Source organism: Spermophilus citellus (assembly GCF_964194105.1).
Source record: "Spermophilus citellus genome assembly, contig: SCAFFOLD_515, whole genome shotgun sequence".
In the NCBI taxonomy this organism is placed as follows: Eukaryota; Metazoa; Chordata; class Mammalia; order Rodentia; family Sciuridae; genus Spermophilus; species Spermophilus citellus.
The window spans coordinates 19,961-39,091 of NW_027673004.1; the positions used below are offsets into that span (position 1 = coordinate 19,961).

General features: G+C 34.6%; 1 protein-coding gene across 1 annotated transcript in view; it reads left to right on the forward strand.

Moving 5' to 3' along the window:
* Nucleotides 1-970: 970 nt before the first annotated feature.
* LOC308640263 (krev interaction trapped protein 1-like) overlaps nucleotides 971-19,131 on the forward strand; it is a gene marked incomplete at its 3' end in the record, with an annotated part of 30,326 nt that continues 12,165 nt past the window's right edge. Inside the window, exons 1-10 of the mRNA XM_081312230.1 lie at nucleotides 971-1,038; nucleotides 2,588-2,691; nucleotides 3,602-3,761; nucleotides 8,401-8,493; nucleotides 9,047-9,176; nucleotides 9,776-10,019; nucleotides 10,247-10,362; nucleotides 10,584-10,727; nucleotides 16,948-17,104; nucleotides 17,761-17,868. Coding sequence (XP_081168356.1) covers nucleotides 2,590-2,691; nucleotides 3,602-3,761; nucleotides 8,401-8,493; nucleotides 9,047-9,176; nucleotides 9,776-10,019; nucleotides 10,247-10,362; nucleotides 10,584-10,727; nucleotides 16,948-17,104; nucleotides 17,761-17,868 — 1,254 coding nt within the window. The 5' untranslated portion in view covers nucleotides 971-1,038; nucleotides 2,588-2,589. The remainder of the gene's footprint in view (nucleotides 1,039-2,587; nucleotides 2,692-3,601; nucleotides 3,762-8,400; nucleotides 8,494-9,046; nucleotides 9,177-9,775; nucleotides 10,020-10,246; nucleotides 10,363-10,583; nucleotides 10,728-16,947; nucleotides 17,105-17,760; nucleotides 17,869-19,131) is intronic.

Genomic DNA, 19,131 nt, shown 5'->3' on the forward strand with positions numbered 1-19,131 from the left:
CGTCTGCAATTCTGCCTCCGCCGCGGCCGCCCCTGCCTCTCGCGCCGAGCCGGTGTCCTGAGGTACCCTCCCCGCCCCACCCACCCGGACAGGCGCCCCTTCCTCGCGCGCCTGGGTGCACCCGCTAAACGGAGGCTGCCGGGGTGCAGGGTGTGCACTGGAGGCCCGCGGAAAGCGTAGCGTGAGCCCAGGGCACCCAGTAGAGGCTCAGACTGGGCGGGCGCCCCCCATCCCTCTCTGGCCGCCGCGCCGACTCTCTCGGGGGAGGGGAAGAGGAGGCGGTGGCTCTTGCCTCCGCCTCACGGTCAAGTCCGGCTCATGCTCGAGCCTTGCGCGCGCGCGCGTGGCCCCGGCCGCCCTCCTCCCCTCCCCTGCCTCCGGCTCCGTCGCTTCCGCCGCCACCACCGCGGTCTCCGAGCCGCCCGCCACCAGTCCCAGAAAGCCTTGTAGCCCGGGCCAGCAGCGGGCAGGAACGGTAGCACCTCTGCTGCCGACCCGGAAGTTCTTCCGCCACCAACCGCGAGGCTGCGAGGGGTGTGAACCCGGAAGCGATTTTCTCACCCGGATAGCGGCAGGATGAAAAGATAGGGCCTTTGAAGGTCTGGGAGCCCATAATTTCTGGAGAAAGTGCAAGGGTGAACGGTGCTCAGGCGCGAGGAAAGGGAGGGACAATAAAAAGCGGGTGCGCAAAAGGTTCTCCGACGCCAGAGACCCGAGCTCTCGGGGTGTGGGGTGGCGAGCGCGAGAGAACGCGCCCGGTGTCTTCTGGTGGCGACCGAGGGTCCTGCTGCTACAGGAAGTGGGGCCGGGCTGCTGTGCCTGGGAGAAGGAAAGGAGGGATGAAAAAACGGTGACGGTACCCCGCCCCTACGGTGACCGTCCCACCCTGGGCGTTGAATGTAGCGGCCCCAGAGACTGTGGGCCGCCCGCACGGGTGAGACCGCTAGGTTTCCTTCGCGGAAAGGAGAAGCGAGATCCAGATTCCAGCGAAAGAAAAGAACTCGGAGACCGAATCACCTCCGTATCTAGTTTCTCCAGGCAAGGAATTTCTTTCTACGAATAGTTACTGAGAAGCCAAAGCTACCTTTGAGGTGGAAACTGCGCAAAGAAGCTTGCAGTTTTCCTTGAAGGGTGGTAGCGGAGGTGGGGGAGTGAAAGGCAGAGTGTTTGTTGTCAGGTAGGAAAACCGAGTCGGAGCTTGTCATCATAACTCACTTTCCCTTTCTTCTGTTTTTGAGGCTTTTCTTTTTCTTTCTTTGCTTTTTCTCCATCGTGCTTTTAGCTTCACCAGAAGTCTTTTTATCTAGCTGGCCTAACTAAAAAATCTCAGTTCCATTACTTTCCCACTCTCCCAGAGAGCTGTGTCTCTTTAGAGTTTGTTTGCAAGCAGTCTAACATTATTCTGCCCACGGGCACCAAATGTTTCTTCTCTATCGCCCCTTCTCCAGTCATAGTCACAACCAAAAATGCCCTTGTGTATTTTAAAATGATACCACCCCCAACACTTCATTTCTGAGGCCTCATTACTTACTATATTGTTATTTTTTGCCTAAACATTTTCTGGTATTGAGTGGGAAATATGACAAAATGCCACATGTTTCCTGTACATAGTCACTTAAACCGTCATTAAAACTCAGTCTCAACATTTCATAACATATCTAGTTATATCTTCATTATTGTTAGCTCAGTTGTTTTCTTCCTATCCATTTGTATGTGTTCTCTATCTTTTCAGGCTTTACCTTGATTATTAATATAGGAATATTATTTCCCTAAAAAAAGCCTTTGTTTACTTATTTCATGTCACAGGAAGAATGTATATTTCAAATAGTCTAGTGTGAATATTTCTGGAAAGCCAGTTTTAAGAATCTTTTGGGAATGCTAACATTAAAAAGAAAAAAAAAAAAAAAAAACTAAGTGATGAGCATTAACAAATAAAGCACTTGATTGATTTCTTAGCCTAGGTTGGCCAAGACAGGAATTGATTTGCTTCAAATTCATTTTGGAAAACTAAGAGTTACTTGATTTCTCTTTGTAGATACTTAATGGCAAAACTTGTTTGTGTAATTGTGCCATGTATATTATACAATGTCTTCACAATACATTGTCTTTTAGGGGGTTTTCAGTCTTTAAGGAGGTGTCCATACATCTCATTCACTTGTATAATTTATGGAAAATGAGTGTGCATTGATCTGAATCATTGTTTCAAGTCATTATTTGCAAAATATTTTATAACCTCATGACTTTTTTATGCCTAAAAGACAGATTCTTAACTGTCATTAAGATCTATGAAAATATGTATCTTCATTTTGAATTTTTTTTTACCTTTAACAGAAGGAATTTATAGGAAAATCTTAAATTATAAGCTAATATTTTGAATAGTTCCGTGATAAAGATACAATCAAAGTTATCTCTGGTTTGCCTTTTAGGTACTATCAAGTCGAAGATACACAAGTAAACATTTTTTAATTGTTTCCAAAGTGATTATTGGAAATAAAAGATTTTCAAGTTGGGATATAATACTCTAATTTTTACTTTGCCACCAATTGTGTCATTTAATCTTTAAGGAATTTTTGTTTGTTTTGTAAAGCAATGGGAAATCCAGAAAACATAGAAGATGCATATGTTGCTGTTATTCGGCCAAAGAATACTGCCAGTCTCAATTCTCGAGAATACAGAGCTAAGTCATATGAAGTGAGAAAATTTAATGACATTTGATTTTCTGCACTGAATGTCATTCTATACTATCATTAACATATAAAACCTTATAATATGTTTTATTTATTTATTATATATTTTAAACCTTATTGATAAGCTGGTTATTCTAGATCTCTATCCATCATGTCTTTCTGCTGCATGTCTTTTGAGCATTTAAATATTTGATTTATGTGTGTAGGTTATTGTATAGTAAAAGTTATTCCTTTGAGCTTTTCTTACAATTTATATACTTAGATTTAGTACAGTTTGTAGAATGGTTCTCAAAAATGAAAAAACTACAAAATTCAACTCACTCAAAATGTTTGTGTAAACATTGTTCTCGTTTTCCCAGTTTATTTTTAACTATTTAATGTATATTTTTCCCTTAAGTTCTAGGCAATCAAGTGACTTCTCTGTGGTCTTGAATTGTATTACATACATTGGTAAACTTGTAATTCAGGCAAAAATATATCTAACTGAATTGTTATCTTTTCTATACAACACATGCCTAGCACTATGAATTACTTTTAATCTAACCTAATTCCTCTAGTATTTTACTTAAATTGCTCTTTTCAGGTTTTCTGAAACCTGTTAAAGGGTACTGCAGGGGTTTTCTGTAGACTGTTGCTCCAGCAATGCATTTGCTTATTCCTTCTCAATCGTGGCTACACTGATGAATTACCTGGAAATTTTTTGAAACTGTTAGTATTAGAACTCCAGTTCCTAGACATTCTGATTTAATAGGTCTGAGATTAGGGATGGGTGTTGATATTATTATTCTAAAGCTATTCTACTTTATTACTAGACATATTACTAGAGCTGAGAACGGCTGTTAGCGTATTACAGTATTTTAGGTAAGGCACATTTTATTTTAAACTTTCTCTTACTGATATTTTTCTCATTTAAGATTCTATTGCATGAAGTTCCCATTGAAGGACAGAAAAAAAAGAGAAAGAAAGTTTTGTTGGAAACTAAACTTCAAGGCAACAGTGAAATTACACAAGGCATATTGGATTATGTCGTAGAAACCACCAAGCCAATTTCTCCAGCAAACCAGGGTATCAGAGGTAGGAAACTTTTCTTTATTTTTCTTAACTCAGTTTTCTTTAAATACTTGTAAAAATAAGATATATTTTAAAATATACAAAAATCAAAGTTTGTTTTTTTTACATTTGAAAAACTTACAAAACAAAAAGTTTTTTTATTAATTATATCAAGCCTTTTAAGAAGTAATTCAACTATAATTTTTCTCAAACTTGAAAAGCATTTAAAGAAATCACAATGTTAATGATTTGGTCAGTAGAGAAAGGAAATGAAGTAGTGATTTAAAAACTATGGGCAGGGAATAAAAGAGAATTAAACAATGACATTTGTAGGTAAAAGGATGGTGTTGGAGAAGATAATGCTAAATAAAGTTAGCCAATCCCCAAAAAACAAATGCTGAATGTTTTCTCTGATATAAGGAGGCTGACTCATAGTGGGTAGGGAGGGGGAGCATGGGAGGAATAGATGAATTCTAGATGGGGAAGAGAGGTGGGAAGGAAAGGGAGGGGAAGGAGATTAGCAAGGATGGTGGAATGAGATGGACATCATTATTCAAAGTACATGTATGAAGACACGAATTGGGTATCAACATTTTTTATATACAAACAGATATATGAAAAATTGTGGTATATATATGTGTAATAAGAACTGTAATGCATTCTGTTGTCATTTTTTTTAATCAATTAAAAATTAAAAAACTATGGGCTAGGGTTGTGGCTCAGCGGTAGAATGCTTTGCCTTGCACATGCAAGGCACTGGGTTCAATCCTCAGCACCAAATAAAAATAAATAAATAAAATAGAGGTATTGTGTCCAATGACAACTAAAAAAATAAATATTTAAAAATAAAAACTATAATCAATTACAAATTACATTTGCTGAAAGTTTAGTTTTCTAGGTAAGTATCATTGAACTACTGTTTTTATGTTTCTACTCCAGTACAAAAGAAATTATAAACCTCTATCTTATAACTAAGTAAAAGTTAACATTCATGGATTATGGGAAATCCTGGAAGTTACCAGATAGCAGGGATTTTCTTTCCATTTGGCCATAGAAATAAGTCCCTTTTCTAAGAGTGAAACTAATGTGTAGACATACTAACCTTGAAAGATTGAGACACCTTTTAAAATATTAAATAATGTATAGACATAGGCACCATTTAAAATATTAAATAATGTATAGACAGTAAAAGTGATTAAAAATTGATGATCCAATTTCTCAGGGTATATCCTTTTAACAAGCAAAAGTGGTCAGAAATTACAGAAACTATAAACTATGCCTAAGATTCAGGCATCATAATTAAAAAGATAATGCTTGCTTCAATCAAAAAGAAGTTGAAACCAATTGTTAGTGAGATAAAGAGTACCTCTCTGTGTCTGCTTTTGGTTTTTAAAGTTTATTCAGTTTTTTGTCATTGTTCCCCTGTAGAAATTAGGTGTCTGATTCACCTGTTTTAGTAAAGATTATTTGTTGCAGACATATAGCCAGGTCTTATGATTTGTTAGTTTTTTTTTTTCCAATTTGTTTTCTAGACATAATCTAGCTGAGCTATACAGCTGTGTTATGACTTTCTGAGGTACCATTCACTTTATTGTATGATTCGAATAGGTTACTTCCACAGAAGAGCTTTAAGGGTTTTTGTGAGTTGGGACTCTGTTATAACTCAAGATTGTAAGAAGTTCCTCCATAACTTTGCAGATCTTTGATATATATTCTGAATCTCACAAAAAGAATCCTTTTTCCCTGATTATTGAATTTTTTTTAATAAAATGATCTAGAAACCATTTTTACCCTAGGGGGAAAGAAGCAGGATGAGGGGAAAGAGGAACATCCTTTTGGGATCAAAGCGTGTGAAAGACTGTGGATATCACAAATTTGCCAGTCTTTTTTACCTTAGTCTTTTGACTTCTCTGTCAAATTTTCATCTTCCATGATTGCCAAATTATTATAGTTATCAAGATTTATGGGGCTGGGGATGTGGCTCAAGCGGTAGCGCGCTCACCTGGCATGCGTGTGGCCCGGGTTCGATCCTCAGCACCACATACCAACAAAGATGTTGTGTCCGCCGAGAACTAAAAAATAATAAATATTAAAAAATTCTCTCTCTCTCTCTCTCTTTCTCTCTCTCTCTCTCTCTCTCTCTCTCTCTCTCTCTCTCTCTCTCTTTAAAAAAAAAAAGATTTATCCTGAGACTGAATCCATGAGACAGAAATCTGCTTAGTCTGTGAGGTATTTGAGCTGAAATAGATAAGTAATAATTTGCTGTGCATAAGCCAAGCTTTGCTACTAGGTTCATTCACCCAAAAGGGGGATGGGAGAGGTGTCAGTATTAACAAAAATTCCCCTGACCCAGAGTACTAGGCAGTTTCCCTTAGGAAGAATTATAAATGAAGCATGCCTAGTAAAATTTTACCCATTTAGACAATAAAATATACTAATATATTTTCAGGCAGCTTTTAATGAACACAAATAGAGGAATTTACTATTAATCTCCTTTTCAATTGAGCTTTTGTAAATGTCTAAGGGTTTGGGGGGGTCTCTGTTTTGTTTTGTGTTAGTTTGGGTTTTTATTTGTTTTTGGTGTTGGAGATGAAACTCAGGAACTCACACATGCTAATAAGCAGGTGCTATGTCCCAATGATTCATTGTATAAGTGTCACATGGAAATCACAAACAACTATAGTAGCAGTAGGTATGCTTTGCATTTTGTGTAGTACTCTATATGCTTTGCTACCACATTTATTCCTGAAATTCTTTAATTGGTCCTGTGAGTTGGTATGTGGACATTTTCACAACTGTAATTGGAAATGCAGATATAGGTTGTCACCCATAAAGAGCATGTTGCTGTTAATTGAGGAATTAGAACTAAACCCTCACATCTCATTTTGAAGTCAGTGCCTTTTTTTCCTTCCACAACAGATCTCATAGTTACAGATATGATTTGTAAAATAGGCAGTTCAACAGTAAATCTGAACCAGATCTGGGAAAGCAGCAAAGCAGGAAGGATCGAGTAAATAGGAGACCTCAAGACAGACAAAAGAGGGGCTGGGGCTATAGCTCAGTGGTAGATCACTTGCCTCTACACGTGTGAGGCACTGAGTTCAATCCTCAGCACCACATAAAAATAAATAAATAAAGATATTATGTTCTTCTACTACTAAAAAAATATTTTTAAAAAGACAAAACAAGGGGCTGGGGATATGGCTCAAGCGGTAGCGCGCCTGCCTGGCATGCATGCGGCCCGGGTTCGATCCTCAGCACCACATACCAACAAAGATGTTGTGTCTGCCGAGAACTAAAAAATAAATATTAAAAATTCTCTCTCTCTCTCTCTCTCTCTCTCTCTCTCTCTCTCTCTCCCCTCTATCACTCTCTCTTAAAAAAAAAGACAAAACAAATAGTGCCTCGACATTTATTAGAATGTTATTCTATATCTAACATTTATACTTTGAACAAGTGTCCATTTTGTAAAATAATTTTGGGGACTATAATAGAAAAGGCCTTAAGAACTAGAAATAATGGGGCTAGGGTTGTAGCTCAGCGGTAGAACGCTTGCCTAGCATGTGCAAGGCTTTGGGTTCGAACCTCAGCATCACATAAAAAATAAATTAATTAATTAAAGGTATTGTGTCCAACTACACCTAAAAAATAAATATTAAAAAAACTAGAAATACTAACTGATATTTTATGAATACATGAAATTATTTATCTGTTTAACTACTTATCCACAGAGTAATCCTATTGCTAGCTATTGTATTTCTTGAGGGGAGAAGATCGGAAATTGATAAATTTGATGAATATCATAGCAAAGGAACCTAGACAATGAGGGGTTTTAGAGTATAAGATTAGTAGTTTATTAGTGATGGCCTACTTAATGCCAAATTAAGGTAAACAGACTCAAGAATTGTGATTACGACTCAAAACATTAGTTTGTAGCCCAATCAGATTCTAATAAAAGTTAATATTGAGGATGGAAGATGAGTATTTAAATAACAAAGAGCTACCATTTAAGATTTTGTAACTTTCATATACTACTCTGCCTCAGTGAACCCAGACTGTAATAAAATTACCACCTTTATCAGAGCTGAGTGAGGAAGTATGTTTGTTGACCTTACAGGATGCCTTGCTGTTGGACCTGCTTTCTCAGTCCTTAGCAGAACAGTTTTCCTTGCTATACATAGGAAACTTCTCTTCTAGTAAGTGAAACTATGACCTTAAATGTACTAGCTTACTACAGGATGATCCTGTATAATCAGAATTATTATTTTTATTAGTATATGTAATAAAACTGATTTTTAAGCATATTTCAGTTCCTCTTATGTTGTCTTAAAATTTTTTTCTTTTCTTTTTAAACTTATTTTTTTATTTGCAGTACATGGGATCAAACACAGATATTATGTTCTTGATCAAACACAGATATTATGCCTTGCCTAAACTAAGACAAGTGCTCTACTACTGAGCTATATCCGTAATTCCTAAAGATTTATTTTCTAATTTGTGAGTTAATTTATCAGACTTGAAAGTCTGTTATTTTGGGGCTAGGGATATAGCTCAATTGGTAGAGTGCTTGCTTCATATGTACAAGGCCCTGGGTTTAATCCCCAGCACCAAAAAAAAAAAAGTCTGTTTTTTTTATCTTTGCTGCCTTTCTTAAAATGATTAGGAAAACGAGTGGTACTAATGAAGAAATTTCCTCTGGATGGAGAGAAGATGGGCAGAGAAGCATCATTATTTATTGTTCCATCAGTTGTCAAAGGTACAATCTCTCTTATATTTATTACTTTAGATGCTAAGTGAAAGTTTATTGAGGAACTTAGAAGTTTGCATTTATAGTTACTATTGGGATACTGTTATAAAATACATGTTAAGTTCATAGAAAAAATTTTGACTTGCCAAAAATGTTTCAATTTCAAATTAATGTATATCTTCTTGGCTTTGTATATTGGTTAGTATACAAGCATTATTGGCTAACCAGTGATGCTTTTATTTCAGTTTTTTAAATAGGATGGAAAAGTTAGGAGGGAAGGTATAATTGAGATTAAAAGTACTTAGGTTAAAATCAGGAATTTTTCAAATGATATACCATAGATAGAATAGAAATAGATATTTAAGTATTCTGGGAAATAAACAGATTATGATCAAAGCCTATTTTGTTATTGAGGATAAGAAATGTCAATAATAGTTCTAAAATATACTGTCCAATTGTAGTATTTGTAATATTTATATTACATAGATATAATGTATAATATGACTCACTTCGTAATGTAGATATAACCCTTTTTATGATGGCACCATTCTTTTTTTTTCAGATAATACTAAATATACATATACTCCAGGATGCCCAATATTTTACTGCTTACAGGATATTATGCGAGTCTGTAGTGAATCCAGTACTCACTTTGCAACACTTACAGCAAGAATGTTAATAGCCTTGGATAAGTAAGATGTACCTTTAAATATATTTTTTAATTAATCAGATACATGTTTATACTGGAAATTAGTCCGATATAGACACTTTTAAAATAATATATGTATTAAGAAATGGTATGTTTTTCAATTATAAAATAAAAATGAAAACCACCCAAGGCAAGATTGGCTTATCTGTTTAGAGCATGTTAATTTTATTAAAAAATAACAAACACTGCCCTGACCTTGGAATTAAGATTCTTCTGTTAGAAAACTGGATTTAGTGTTTAGATATTCTTATTAATATAAGTAATTTAATCTCTCCCTTTGTCTTTCTCTAACAGTAGGACTCTTATCACGTACATCTCAGTGGTGTAAATTTTGAAGGTACTTCATTTTTTGAAAGGAGTTTTTATCATTACTATAGCATATACATTTTTAAAAATTGTTTACTTGTGTCTATTAACAAAAGTTTTATTAACAAATGAGGTACTTAGCCAACACTAATGAAGATTATAAAAATCCAAGTGTAATATTAGAAAGTACCACATATCAGAATTAATAGTCTACCGTTTCATCTTCATTTTTGAACAAGTGTTTTTACTACCTCTTTTTTTTTCTATTTTTGCCAGGTGGTTAGATGAACGTCATGCACAGTCTCACTTTATTCCAGCTTTATTCCGACCTTCTCCACTTGAGCGTATAAAAACTAATGTCATAAACCCTGCATATGCTACTGAATCAGGCCAGGCAGAAAACTCACTACATATGGGGTATAGTGCATTAGAAATAAAGAGTAAAATGTTAGCCCTAGAGAAAGCAGATACCTGTATTTATAACCCTTTGTTTGGATCAGATCTTCAATATACAAATCGGGTAAGAGTTGAATTTTGGCTTTGGTTTCAAAAGTCATTTCATGTCAAGTGTAATTTTTTTCTGAGATGTGTGTGTGTGTGTGTGTGTGTGTGTGTGTGTGTGTGTGTGTGTATAGTTATTTGTAAACAAACATTAAGATGATATCCATGCTGTATTTATATACATAAAGGTCAATTATTAAAAGCTCTTAAGAAGTTTTTCTTTTTGTTTTGTTTTCTACTTTCTAGGTAGATAAAGTGGTAATAAATCCATACTTTGGTCTAGGAGCTCCAGACTACTCAAAAATACAAATTCCCAAACAGGAAAAATGGCAGAGAAGCATGAGCAGTGTCACAGAAGACAAGTACTTTTTTGGTTTTACTCCATATTGTTAACCTTAAAAATATATTACAGTATTAAAATATTGTTTAAAATAATATGTGCTATAATTTTGCAACCTAGTTAATAGTTTACTTATAGCTGCTCAGTTATATGTAGCTTTAATAGGTGTGTCACATTTGCTTTGAAACAATTTCAATTTAAACAATGCTGTTTTCATTTTTTTACTTTCTTTTTAATAATTAGAGAACGACAGTGGGTAGATGATTTTCCTCTTCATCGAAGTGCCTGTGAAGGAGATTCAGAATTACTAAGCCATCTTCTCAATGAGAGATTTTCAGTCAACCAATTAGATAGTGACCACTGGGCACCCATTCATTATGCATGCTGGTAAATGAATTACTTATTCTTTTCTTTCTAGAGAGAATAAATTCTTAGTATTAAATATTAATATATCTTATCAAAAAGACTATTATCATTCCAGACACTTTTTTCCACTATGGTTGCCTTCTGAGCTTTCTGTTTTGATCTTGTGATTACTGTGTATGTGCTACTGTTCAGAATTGCAAGGTCTGACCCATGGGGAAAGTACTGCCATTGTTAATAGGGATCATCAAGTCTTACCGTAGGATAGTTAATAACTAGTAAATATCACTGCTGAACCCAAGGTCCCTTATTTACCTTGCAGTGTCTTTTGTTTTATATTGGGTTTATGTTGTATTATTTTATCCTTATTATAAAGTTTGAATGTGTTAATAACATAGGAAATTATCCTCTTCATTCTTTGGGAAATGGTGGTTATCAGAAACCTTCATTAGAATCAGAACCTTCCGTTTTATTAGATGTGGGGGTTTGAAAAGAATTGGAGTTAGCTCTTAACACTACTTGCCTGATGTAGCTCTTACTGTCCTACTCTTTTCACATAATATACTATTTCCCCTTAGCTGGGCTGAGTTTTCAATATTGGTGGCTGTAGTTAACAGAATGCCCATTGTCTCAAAAGAACATGATTATATTACAATTTTTTTCTATGAGAAAGTTATTTTTGACCTGTTGTTTAAAGTATAGTACCATACTACTTACTAACCATTAATTGTCCACAATATCTTAGCTGTGCAATGTTAAGCAAGGAACTTCACATATATGCATCTTAGTTCATTTATCTGTATGTAAAATACAATAACTAGACCATTTCTAGAGTTCATTCCAATTCAGAATTCTTTTGATTTCTCTAATTCTAATATTTGTGATCAAGTGTCTAAATTTAGTTGCTTTTAAAGTATTTTTTTTCTGTTTTCTTAAAAATAAGCTCTTTTATTTGGTAAACTTGCTCTTATGTTTTCAGTTTGGGAAATTTTTATATTTATATTTAGGGTTACCCTAAATCATGCTTAGGTTATCTACTAGTTGTTGCCTCAGATTACTGATAAATACTGATGATGTAAATAATACTAAAAGAAATTGCATGCTTTACCTGTAGATAAACAAAAAAGGTATAGCATATAGATCAAACCCCAAACAACTACACTGTGGGATTGGGAAAGGCCAAGGCAGTGAATTGCAGTTTATGGCAGGAGATTTTTTTTCTTCTCTAATAAAAAAATGGTAGTATTTTCTACTACATGTTATATAAAAGCACTAGTCTAGCATTTAACATATTTTGGAAGGTATTTAAGTTTCAATCGCATCTGTTATTCCTAAAAGTATGACCATTGCCAAGTTACTTAACCACTTTAAGGGTTTGTTTCCTTATGTATAAGATGGACTTCAAAATGATACTTTTCCTAAGATTAAAAAAGAAAATACAGGGCTGAGGTGTAACTCAGTGGTAGAGCACTTGCCTAGCATACTGATGTTCAGTCATTAGCACTATATCAAAAAAGAAAAATGAAGAAAGGGTTCTTTGAGGACACATAATAAGCACTTAATAAAGTTGGCTTTTATTAAATATTGTTGTAGTTGAGGTGATAGCTCAATAGCAGAGTATATGCTTATTAGCATGCATGTATGCGTGAGACCCTGGGTTCAATCTGCAGCACCCCCCCCCCAAGAAGAAAAAAATGTTAAAATGTAAAGATGTTGGTGTCTCATTCTAAAACTTATTAAGCTATAGTATTTTAATTTCAGCTTCTTGTTAATAGAGTACACCAAGGAAAATTTGATAAAATTAATTTTCCTAGAAGTACCGATCACCAGACATAGTATGGGTCACCTTTCAATACTTTTAATCAGATGCATCATTTGATTGGTATGAATTTGAATAAAGAATGGTTTATTTAATTAAGAATTTAAATTAATTTATTTTGGAATATACTCTTATTCAGTACAATGATCTAGGAGGGGACACTGAACTATCACAGCCTAAACTCTGGGGCTTGTCCAGTCTTTATAAGGTTAAACAATGTTTTACTCCTCTTGATCTGTTTTCTCATCTTTAAAATGAGGGTATTTGCCAAGTGTGGTGGCACAGGCTTTTAATCCGAGCAGCTCAGGAGTTCTGAGGTAGGAGGATCACAAGTTCCTGGCCAGCCTCAGCAACTTAGTCAGGCACTATGCAACTTAGTGAGACCATGTCTCAAAATAAAAAGGGCTGGGGATATGGTTCAGTGGTTAAGAACCCCTAGGTTCAATCCCTGGTACCAAAAAAAAAAAAAAAAAAAAAGAAAAGAAAAAGAATAAAATAAAATGAAGCCAGGCATGCTGGCATACTCCTATAATCTCAGCGACTTAGGAGGCAGAAGATAAAGGATTTTAAGTTTCAAGCCAGCCTCAACAACTTAGCAAGAATCTGTCTCAAAATAAAAACTAGGAAATTGGACTGGGGGATGTGGCTCAGTGTTTAAGTGCCCCTAGGTTCAACTCGGGTACCAAAAATAAGTAAGTAAACCAATGATGGTTTTGATTAGATAAGTACTTTTCAAACTTTTTGGTCTCAGGACCTATTTTTCCTTTTAAAACTTATAGAATCAACAAAGAGTTCTTTTTTGTTTATGTGGAATTAATGTTATTTACTACATTAAAAATGAAAACAGAAAAATAGCCTAAATATTTAGTAATGCATTTTAAAATAATAAACATGTATTAGCATAATACAAGTTTATAAAAGTGCCATATTTTCCAGAATAAAAAAATTAATGAGAAGGTGGCATTGTTTTACAGTCTTACAAATCTCTTTACTGTCTTTATTTAATAGACTCTTACATCTGCTTCTGCTGTTAGTATGTTGCAAAACATGTCACACAGCTTCTAGAAAACTTCATACTAAGAAGAAAATGAGAATGAAAAGGGCAAATACTATCTTGTATTATTATTATGAAAATATTGACCTAGAAGACACCCTGAAAATTTTTTAGCAGTCCTTATGAATTTCTGGATCTTTTTTTGAGGATCATTTAATTATATTACTCCTAGGATTGTTCAAAGCTGTTAAAATTCCTTAATCAGTGATCAGTCACCTAAATACACAATTTATAGAGTTATCATTTTCTCAAACTATTTAAATTGACTTTTACTCCATATTTTCAATGTGTCACCACTTGTAAATGTCTCATAGCCCATATTTTGTCACCTCTTTGCCCTTTCTATGCCAGACTCTCTGTTTTGGATCAAATCACTGTCTTCTTTCTCTGATAGTACTATTAGGCATTAGTTCATTGCCAGAAAGTATTTTTAGAACTATGAGATGATATGGCTCACTATGAATTAATCCATCTGATTTCTTTTTTTTTTTTTAAGAGAGAGTGAGAGAGGAGAGAGAGAGAGAGATATTTTTTTTAATATTTATTTCTTAGTTCTCGGCGGACACAACATCTTTGTTGGTATGTGGTGCTGAGGATCGAACCCGGGCCGCACGCATGCCAGACGAGCGCGCTACCGCTTGAGCCACATCCCCAGCCCAATCCATCTGATTTCATTGGGGTCTTCACTGTAGCTTAGCTTTGCTTCATTCTCTTTGCTTCATTCATTCTGTCATGCTTTTGGTCTTCCCCTACAAACTATTCTAAAGCTTTCTACTCCTAAATATGTAAATGCTAACTATTTTCATTCTTAACTTTCATAACTCCCTATACTCTTTTACCCCCTATTTTCAAAGAAAGGTGAAAACAGAAATGTACTTCTTTACCCCAATGATAAGTTTTTGTCTCCATACATCTTCTCATCTTCTGTATAAGATAATGCATACAAATGTTTCCCATTCAAATCACCATTTCCTTTCTTTTCTTTTCTTTTTTTTTCTGTACCAGAGATTGAACTCAGAGGCATTCAACCACTGAGCCACATCCCCAGTCCTATTTTGTATTTTGTTTAGAGACAGGGTCTCACTAAGTTGCTTATAGCACCTTGCTAAATTACTGAGGCCAGCTTTGAACTCTTGATTCTCCTGCCTCAGCCTCCCGAGCCACTAGGATTACAGGCATGTGCCACTGCTCCTGGCACCATTTTCTTTTTCAAACTTTCTTTGCTCTTGCCTTCATGCATGATTCTCTGTCCCTACATGTAAAGAACCTTAATTTGAACTTGCTACCTATTCTAGCTACGGTCCTGTTTCTTTCCTTCCTTTCAAAGCCACTTCAAAGGTGAATGGGCCACATTCTTTACCTTCTCTGAGTTTTTAATCTTTCCCTGCCCTGCATATTGTTGACCGCCCCTTTATTCTAAGAACAAATTGGAGTTGCAGGAGTGTAATGAGACTTTAGTAAAAAAAATAAATGCAAGATTTTATTGTTAATCTATCACTATTATTAATGAAATATTGGCCTCCATTCTATGATCCAAGCATGTATAGGAACGTGGAAAGTACAAAGATTCAGAAAACCAGATTCTAACTCTGGCTAGTAACTATGAGACTTGGACAAGTTACTTAACTGACTTCAAGCTTCATTTTTCTCATTCTTCGAATTCGTGTTTGTATTAATTATTTTTATTATTACTTCTAAGATTATTCCTGCATTATGACTTTCCCTGAAAGGCTGTGTTTCAAAATGCATTTATTGTTCTAAGAGGATCATCTTTCTCTAACTTCTCTCTCGGAAAGATTTTATCTATTCTTCCAACCTTAATAGTAATTCATTTCAGTTAAATGATTGTACATAATCTACATAGATATTCTAAGCCTTTGCCTCTCTTCTGAGAACCAATCCTGCATTTTCAATTGCCTACTTAACAGTTTAGTCATGCATCTTTTGTGCATAAGGCATTTTGGAGAATGCAATGACATTATCTCTACCCTTAATGAACTTCCAGGGTAACAGAAGAAGTATATAAATAAGAATGAAATTAGTTAAAATGAGGTGAGTTCCATAAGAGTAACAAAAATAAAATGCTAAAATGTATTATTAGGAATATAGAGAAATTTATCCTAAACCATTTCAAAGGATTAATAGAATTCAGTCTGAACAAAATGAGGAAGAATAGAAGAGCATGTTGATAGCAGAGAACACCAGCAAAAGTCACATGAATAAGAAGGGATAGGATACAAGTGAACAATTCAGAGTATAGAAAAACCATAGAGTTTGTGAAAGGGGAAAAGCGTTCAGGGCAAATCAGATCAATTCTAATTAATGTACTGTTTTCCTTCAAATATCTAAAACCAAATTTCCATTCACCTTCTCTCCTTCCATCCTCTTCTTTCGAAACAACAGATTATTTTTCACCATTGCTTCTGATTGCAATGTTTCATAAATCTTTGGCTGTAATCAAGATGTTGACTCACTATGTCTGGCACATGCTTTGTACTCTTCTGAGACTTTGCTTTCCTTACTCCTTCCCCGCTACCTAAAATATTTTATCTCCCTTTAACATTTCTTATGTTCTTTCTTATTTCAAATCTGTTCAAATTGCTCTTTCAAAACACTTCCTGAGAAGACAAAACTCATTCATCTTTTCAAATGTTTTAAATAATTAAATATATGCCATTTTGATTTGACAGTTGTGAAGTCCCATTTGTGTTGTTATCCTAAATTCTTAAATCTAAGAGTACAAAGTACAAAAGTTATAAATTATGTAATTTATCCATGTTAATGTCTTGCCTGATTAATTAAACCCTTCAGAGCAGGGTTCTGTATCGTATCTTTGTGTCTTCCACATAGTTTAATGTAGCACCCACATATAGGATTGTCTTTGGGCCTCTTTTGTAATTCATGGTCAGGCCTACATGTAAAACATTCCCATAAGATTGTTTATGACTTACTTTCTGATTCTAAACTTTTTTTTTCCTTTTTTCGTGCTGGAATTGAACTCAGGGTCTTGCATATGATAGCACATGCTCTACCACTATACTGTATCCCCAACTTCTCTTAACCTATTTTTAACTAAAAATTATATCTTCCTAATTTATAACTTTTGTACTTTATATGGAGTGTTTCTCCATCACATTCTTTATTTTATATTTGGTTATATTTTCTCTCAATTGATCAGAAATAGAATTGAGCCAAAATAATTAATAAAAAGTCCCTAACCCTTGAGAGCATTTTTTGTCAGAGTTTTAATCCATTAATGCTTTACTATCTGTCCTAGAAAAGCCTTAGATTTCTTGGATATTAGCTGAATTTTTGATTTTTTTTAACATTCCAGATTATTTTTTTTAGGTAAGTTTCATTTTTTTTTGTAGGTATGGAAAAGTTGAGGCCACTCGTATATTATTAGAGAAAGGAAAGTGCAATCCAAACTTTTTAAATGGACAGCTAAGTTCTCCTATTCATTTTGCTGCTGGAGGAGGACATGCTGAAATAGTACAGATTCTCCTAAACCATCCAGAAGTTGACAGAGTAAGTTATTTCCCTATTTATCCCCATCCCAAGCAGTAAATAACATGTAATGACACTGAAATATTCCATTGTACATTTGAAAGGTCAGCTAAAAAATAAAAATAAATTTCATTTTATAGATTAAGTAATATTTATGTATGAGCTGTGCTCTTGAGCATACATTTTAAATGTTTTTTTATCCTGAAAAAATATACCTCATGTAAAATTTATGATTTTATTTACATTTAAGTGCACAATTCAGTGGCATTGAGTACATCCTCACATTATTGTGCAACCATTACCACTACCCTTTACCAGAATCATAAAATTTTTACCACTTTTCATTTTATATTCTATTTCCCAAAATATGTCTTGAGAAAGAAAAAAAGATGGTCTATCCACATAGTAACAAGTGTTTCTAAAGGGCAAAGTAAAAACATAACAAAAACTGTTTTATCTGTATCAGAACTTTTAAAAATCAATAATCTCATTGACTAGTGCTTTCAGTCTTTTAACTTTGGCAATTCTTGTTTGATATAGAATATGTACGATGTAGCCTTAATATTTACTGAACACTTTGCATTAATCTTTTTTTATGAAATTCTGATTAATTGAATGTTTTCCCTTAGAAAACTATTTTTAATGTCTTTTTTTCCTTACCTCTCCCACATTTTTAGCACATAACAGACCAACAAGGAAGATCCCCATTAAATATTTGTGAAGAAAACAAACAAAACAACTGGGAAGAAGCAGCAAAATTGTTGAAGGAAGCCATTAACAAACCAGTAAGAATTACATTTATCAATAGTCAAATGTAGCTTTTAAATTGATAGATAATTTAAGGACCTGTGGCAAGAGTGAAAGGATACAAGCTTAGATGACTCTTTACTATTGTAAAACTCATGTATTAAATTTGTTGTTGTTCTTAACATTTGAACTTTTTTTTTTTTTTTTTGGTACTGGAGATTAAACCCAGAGGTGCCTAAACACTGAGCCATATTCAGCCCTTTAATACTTTATTTTGAAATGGGATCTCACACTAATTTGCTTAGGGCAAACTGAGTTGATGAGGCTGGCTTTGAACTCTCGATCTTCCTGCCTCCTGAGTTGCTGAGATTACAAGGCATATGCCACTGCACCTGGCTGAATATTTATTTTTATATAACCAAATGAACTGGAAAAATGAATAAAACTTCCAAGATAATTAATCTAATTTGGGGACTAGGGATGTAGGTCAGTGATAGAGTTCATGCTTAGCAAGCACAAGACCTTGGGTTCAATCTCTTTCACCAAAAAAAGAAGAAAACATAATTTCCAGTATAATCTCTAATTTCCAGTATAATCTTTTTTTTTTTTTTTTGCTAGGGATTGAACCCAGGATCTTGTGCATGCAAGGCAAGCACTCTGCAAACTTAGCTATATCCCCAGCCCCCAATATAATCATTCTAAAACAGGGATTTATTCTGAGAAATGCATCATTAGGCAATTTCATCATTATGTGAACAACATAAAGTATTTTTACACAAACCTAGGTATCATATATAGCCTTTTATATACGTAGGCTGTATTGTATATAGCATTAGGTATGTCATCAACTAAAATGTTCAATGATGCACAAATGTAACTTGATGTGTTGAATAAAATAATTCTGATTATTCATTGAAGAATATTTCTGTATTAGCCCTTCTAAACAACATTTTATATTTGTAAATTCAGCATTGAACATAATTTATTAATTTAGTCTCAGCAAGTTAGTGAAAACTTCCTCCCCCTCACAAATGTTGAAATAGGTGATTTCCTGGCTCTATTTTTCTGCTATTTCAACCTAGTCTTCCCATCTAATTATTCCCAAAATAAACTGATAAATCTAATGACAAATACACATTGTATTATAAAGATTAAAGTTTAATTTAGAATTAGCATTGACATTAAGATGGAGAAGAGGGCTTGGGGCATATAGCTCATTGATAGAGCACTTGATTAGCATGTGCAAAGCCCTGGAGTTCCATCCCTAGCACCATAGACAAACAAAACAAAAGCAAGAATGG